The sequence below is a fragment of the Mirounga angustirostris genome, unplaced genomic scaffold (assembly GCF_029215605.1).
Source record: "Mirounga angustirostris isolate CCGP_5_RB_7025 unplaced genomic scaffold, mMirAng1.0.hap1 SCAF_14, whole genome shotgun sequence".
NCBI classification, from domain to species: Eukaryota; Metazoa; Chordata; class Mammalia; order Carnivora; family Phocidae; genus Mirounga; species Mirounga angustirostris.
Window position 1 is genome coordinate 11,802,895 of NW_026991722.1, and position 6,713 is coordinate 11,809,607.

At 38.1% G+C, this 6,713-nt stretch overlaps 1 protein-coding gene across 1 annotated transcript in view; it reads left to right on the top strand.

The window, feature by feature from the left end:
* Positions 1-4,101, top strand: part of LOC123853219 (homeobox protein MSX-2-like) — a 63,949-nt gene extending 59,848 nt beyond the window's left edge. The window contains 1 exon segment of the mRNA XM_045887934.1: positions 3,277-4,101. Coding sequence (XP_045743890.1) covers positions 3,277-4,101 — 825 coding nt within the window.
* The last annotated feature ends 2,612 nt before the right edge of the window (positions 4,102-6,713 follow it).

Consider the following 6,713-nt stretch of genomic DNA (forward strand, 5'->3'; position numbering starts at 1 on the left):
TATGTTTATATACGTATAAACATACAAATATTTTACCTACTACTTTACTCCTATCTGAAACCAATTATTGGATATTTATTTATTTATTTATTTATTTATCTTCAATGATTGGATCTTTAAATTTTCATTGTAAAAGTTGAGGCAGGTAAAAAAATAACATAAAGTAATACAAAGCAAAAATGTCTGGCTCAAGAATAAAATAAGAGTAATGTGAATTATTTGGTAGCAATTATCATCAAAGACAAACATTTTGTTGACTTCTCTGAACATTTTTCCTCATTTTGTTTTGCCTACTTATTTTTCTCTAATTCTTTCTGATTTTGTTGCCTTTTCCTCCTTATTCCTTTTACTCTATGCTTCTGTTCCTCTCTAGAAATTCAGTTTAGGTCATGGATGTCCTAATAGGCATGCAGTAAGTAAATAAGACTTCTTTTGAACAGTTTTATACAAGACTGATGGAATTGTTGGTGTTCTAGAAAATATCAAAGAAATAAACATTCTTCGTTTCAGAAGCTTTACATAGGAAATCTAGTGCAGAAAATCAAAGTACTTTTTGAAGGGTTTGCATTAGTTACCTATTCGAAGTGACAAATTACCCTAAATTTAGCAGCTTAAAACCATAGACATTCATTATTTCACAGGCTCAGCAGTCAGAAATTCAAGAGAGCTAAGCTGGGTACTTCTTACTGAGTGTTTCATAAGAGGCACTCAAGTTGTGACCTTGGCATGTATGACCTTTATTATGTTGGGGGTGCATTCCCACTGTACCTGTTTTGTTGAGAGATTTTATCATAAATGAATGTTGCATTCTGTCAGATGCTTTTTTTGCATCTTTTGAGATAATCCTAGGATTTTTATCATTCATTTTGTTATTGTGGTGTATCACATTGACTGATTTGTGGATGTTGAACCATCCTCACGTTCCTGGATAAATCCCGTTTGATCGTTGTGAACGATACTTTTAAGGTATTGTTGAATTTAGTTTGCTAATATTTTCTTGAGGATTTTTGCATCTATGTTCATCAGGGATATTTGGGCCCCCAATTTTCTTTTCTTGTGGCATCCTTGTCTAGTTTTGGTATCAGGGTTATGCTGGCATCATAAAATGGGTTTACAAGAATTCCTTCTATTTTTTGGAAAAATTTGAGAAGGATAAGTATTAATTTTTCTAAATGTTTGGTAGAATTCAACAGTAGAGCTTTCACCTGGACTTTTGTTTATTGGGAGGTTTTGAATTACTGATTCAATCTCCCTACTAGTAATTGCTCTGTTCAGATTTCTTATTTCTTCATGATTCTAGGAATTGATACATGTTTTCTAAGTTGTCCAATTTGTTGGCCTATCAGTGTTCTTAGTAATCTCTTATTATCCTCTACATTTCTGTGGTATCAGTTGTAATATCTCCTTTTTCATTTCTGATTTAATTTATTGAGCTCTCTCTTTTTTTTTCTTGGTGAGCCTAGCTAAGGGCTTGTCAATTCTGTTTATCTCTTCAAAGAAACAGCTCTTAGTTTCACTGACCTTTTCTTTTGTCTTTTTCGTATCTATTTCATTTATTTCTGCTTTAATCTTTGTTATTTCCTTCCTTCTACTAACTTTGGGCTTCATTTGTTCTTATTTTAGTTCTTTCAGGTATAAAGTTAGGTTGTTTATTTGAGACTCTTTTTTCTTGAGGTAGGCATTTCGGAGTATGATCTTCTTTCTTAGAATCTCTTTTTCTACAACCCATAAATTTTGATATGTTATATTTCCACTTTTAGTCATTTTAAATCAAATAGAGTTACACCTTTTTCCCCAAAACACTTAATTTTAGGGGATCCCAGGCAATCTGCCTAATGGAATGTTTCTTATTCTATATTTATATATTGTTTCCACATTGTATTTAGTGTTTCCACAGTGTCTATATGCTCTGTATTTCTGTAAATTGGAAATTAAATCTAGAGCTTTGGTTAGTTAGCCAGCATATACTACATCATTAGTTTTTGATGTAGTGGTCACCTTTCAATTAAACATTTTTGCAAGAACACTTCATATATTGTATAATATATACAGATAGATATTTAGATATAGAGATAGATAGATAGATAGATAGATAGATAGATAGATAGATAGATAGATAGATAGATAGATAGAATAACATCAGAAACACACAATGACTGGTTTTCCTATTATCTTTTTAGGACTATTTGACATGGAGCCTCAGTAAGTCTTAGCAACTGTTCTAGGTATGAAGAATAGAAAGAACAAGGCATGGGTGCCTGGGTGGCTCAGTTGGTTAAGCGACTGCCTTCGGCTCAGGTCATGATCCTGGAGTCCCGGGATCGAGTCCCGAATCGGGCCCCCTGCTCGGCGGGGAGTCTGCTTCTCCCTCTGACCCTCCCCCCTCTCATGCGCTCTCTCTAATAAATAAATAAATAAATCTTAAAAAAAAAAAAAAAAAGAGAAAGAACAAGGCAGGCAAAGCCCCTGCTCTCACAAAACTCTCAGTGAAGTGGAAGGAGGTAGAAAATATGCAAACAAGATAATTTTAAATATTGTTAAGTGAATAAAGATAGTACACTATGATGATAATTATGGCAGTTTTGTAGCAGTTCTATCACCATGGTTATTATAATTTTAATCACATATATAAGCAATACATAAGCTTATTGTAAAATTCTGTTATGCAAACTTTTAATATAAGCATTAAGTAAGCAATATAATGACATTTCAAGTCTCGCCATGATTAAAAAAAAAAACCCTCAAACATTTAAGATAAAATTTGTTAAATATTCAAGTATACTATTAGGAAAGCATGTAAAAAAGATGAGTGGCTATTGGTATGTAGTTTATATTAAATTTTGCAGGAAAGCAGTTTCATAAGTATATGATTTATACATAGATTGTATTTGCTCTGAAAGGTAGGTGCTAAAGGTTATGATAAAGTCATCTATATGACGTAGTTATTTCCTCCTCCTGATCTGTTTTAATTTTACTTCTCCTTTGATTTAAGTGCAGTTAATAGTTGATTTTAACTTGGAGAATAATTACTACAGATTTTAACTTGGAGAATAATTACTACAGAAAAAAATGTATCAATTCCTAGAATCATGAAGAAATAAGAAATCTGAACAGAGCAATTACTAGTAGGGAGATTGAATCAGTAATTCAAAACCTCCCAATAAACAAAAGTCCAGGTGAAAGCTCTACTGTTGAATTCTACCAAACATTTAGAAAAATTAATAGGTACCTGAATCTCTCCAGTTTTGAAAGACAAACTTTTAGGCTTCTATCTAGAGAAAGCGGGCCTCAGAATTCTTGCACGGGGAGTTGCGCGCGGGAAGCCACGTAGGGCAGAGAAGCCAGGAGGGCCCGGCGATGGTGGTGGGCCTCCCGGGGCCTGGGGCAGCAGAGGGGGCCGCCGAGGAGCGCCGCGTCAAGGCCTCCAGCCTGCCCTTCAGCGTGGAGGCGCCCAGGTCGGACAAGAAGCCGCCCAAAGAGGCGTCCCCACTGCCAGCCCCAAGCGCCTCCGCCAGGGCCACCCTGCGGCCACGGCTACTGCCTGGACACGGCGCCCGAGAAGCTCACAGCCCCGGGCCGCCGGTCGAGCCCTTCGAGACCGTCTCGGTCAAGTCGGAAAACTCCGAAGACGGAGCCGCTTGGATGCAGGAAGCCAGCAGACACTCGCCGCCGCCAGGACACATGAGCCCCACCGCCTGCACCCTGCCGAAGCACGAGACCAGTCGGAAGCCCAGGACGCCCTTCACCACGTCCCAGCTCCTGGCTCTGGAGCGCAAGTCCCGCCAGAAACAGCACCTCTCCATTGCAGAGCGTGCAGAGTTCTCCAGCTCTCCGAACCTCACACAGACCCAGGTCAAAATCTGGTTCCAGAACCGAAGGGCCGAGGGTTAAAGACTGCAGGAGGCAGAACTAGAAAAGCTGAAAATGGCTGCAAAACCTATGCTGCCCTCTGGCTTCAGCCTCCCTTTCCCCATCAACTCGCCCCTGCAAGCAGCATCCATATATGGAGCCTCCTACCCTTTCCATAGACCTGTGCTCCCCATCCCGCCCGTCGGACTCTATGCGACGCCAGTGGGATATGGCATGTACCATCTATCCTAAGGAAGACCAGCTCCATAGACTCCGTGGTGGATGTTTGTTTAAATGGGTCCACCCCTCCCTCTCCAAGAAGGCAGTACCAAGCCTGAGCTCCTGCTCTGCAAACCTTGCATGCGCCACCCTAAGCGGCTAGGCCCACAGGGCCACAGACGTAGTTCGAATTTGTTCTTTAGGCTGGAGGCACCAAGCCCCATTTTCTTGGTGTGATCTTCTAGATGCCCCCTCCTCCTTTCACAAAGATTGGCTCTGATGGTTTTTCTATATATATAATAAAATATAATGACATTTTTATACAGCAGACATAAAAATTCAGATTATTTTGAAAGGCAAAATTTATATGCACATATGTATACTTTTTTCTATATATCACCTTCCTAAAAGAGACTGCTTAAGTCCATTTGTTTTTTCTTATAGGAGAGACCAATTATTTGCTAAAATTGCTGACATTTGGTGATTTTGATGGGATGATTGACTTTTGCTTATGGAAAACAAAGGTTAGAATTAGGCACGATGCATAGGAAGTAGATATGGAGAGATTCCTCAAAATGACGAGGACACATCATGTTTTTGCATTTTTACATGCATTTAAAACTTATTAGATACTACCATATTTGGCCTTATATTTTTCCCCCGTCCACATTGTTACAGAGTGTTAAAGTTTTAATTTTTTTTTTTTTTTTTTTTGGTAAGATCAAGAAAAGGGGGATGGGAAGAATCCTGAGAATGCCTTGGGGTAAGGTGGGACTTGGAAGTACTTCCTAATTCCTCTCAAGGCTGTTTCTTAACTCCATTTCAGACAATTGGAGAGTAAAAAGTTAAAGCATGTCAGGGGAATTGATGGTTTCTGTGAAATACTAGGTACAAGTCAGTCCTCACACATTGCAAAGGTGATTGGGGGGCGGGGAGTGTAATTAATTCTCTGCTTAAAAAATATATATATATACTGTAACCATTACCTATATGCTAAATATTCTTGAACAATGAATAGATCCAGAAAGAAAAAAAAATCATGCTTTCTCTGTGTGTGTACCTACCGTATGTGCTAAACTTACTAGAAAAATTTATATACTTTTTAACATGCTGTGGGCAGAGGGTAAAGCCATGTTTTGACTTGCTAAAAATGGTGTTGTCAAACAGCCCATTTAGCTCCCTGGTACTTCATCTTTCTCTCCATCTCCCCCCCCCCCCACCACCCAGTATACTTTTATCCCTTTGAAAGGGTGCCTTGTATAATTTTATATATTTTATTGAAGAGTTATTTCTTATCTATTCTGAATTAAATTAAACGTTTGTTTTATTGCAGTAAAAAAAAAAAAAAAAAGAATTCTTATATCATGAGTAACTGAACACCTCTGATTAGGAGTCACGAGCCAGGAGGGGTGAGGATTAAATAAGAAGTCCAGGGTGTCTCACTTTCTTCCCCAAGTCCAGGTGGGCCTCAGAAAAGTAAGAACGTAACTGTGGGTGAAGTGTCATAAATTAAAGGAACCTCTTACTCTCTTTCTTGAGTCTTAGGGTCCCTCTTCCCTGTGCACCTGCTCTATGACATCCTCTTACTTTAGACATATTTTTCTCTGTGGGTCAGGTAAAACAAATTTAATGTATTATGAGAGTTTTCTCTATGCCCCGCTTCTCATGTCCAGCTCCAACCCACGAAGACAGATACGCTTCTTCCAAACTTGTAGCTTACAGAGCTTTCCTTGTGTTTATTGAAACAAGGAAGAAAAAAGATTTGATAAAGTCTTGAGAATTAGAGCATTTTATATGAATGATGCTGCATAGGGAAGAATTAATAATGGAGCTACAGCCATGTGGCACAGAATCATCTTGGAAAATGATGGAGGGAGAGGGAGGATTGATTTGTAGCTATAGACATGATCAGTGTCACTTTGGGAAGAGAGTGTGGAAATGAGGTGATTAGAAAGTCTCTAAATTTCTTACGTAGTAAAATCCTTTTCCCCACCAGGCACCCACAAGGATGTGTATTAAAGTATTACATTGGTTTTCTTTGCTTTGGGGATTGGATTTGTAATATTTTTATTTTAGAGTGACACTATGCTGAGTCTAGTCCCAATTTGGCCTTGTTTATATCCAGGAAATAGTTGCTTCCCTCTGCAAATGACAAAAAAACAGCTACGTCTTCTCCCAGTTTAATCATCCAAAAAATTAATAACAAAAGTCATTTTTTGTAGTCCCTATTCCTAAGAAAGACTATTGTTTGGCCCATTTTTGTTAGTTGACTCTTCTTAGCATCATTACCTGTTATATTGGTGTTGGGGAACTGTGAGTAAGGTGCAGAAAAAGGAGGGAGAAATATTTACTAGTATGATATTACTAAAAGGGCTTACTTATTTGGGTGGGTGGGAGCCCAGTTCTTAAAGATCTTCTATGATGCCCCTACAACTTACTATTTTTTTCAGCTCTGTCATATTGTTTGCTTAGGTAGTATTTCCCATCACTTTCTCAGAATTCTTTATTATCTGCAAAACAAGTGCTGGAAATGATTAGATTTCAACCTTGTGGATGTTTTTCCATATAATACTTGATAGTCTTTCTTTCTACTTCTTTTTACTTCTAGTTGTTTCTTATTCAATTACACCACACTGCCCAGATAT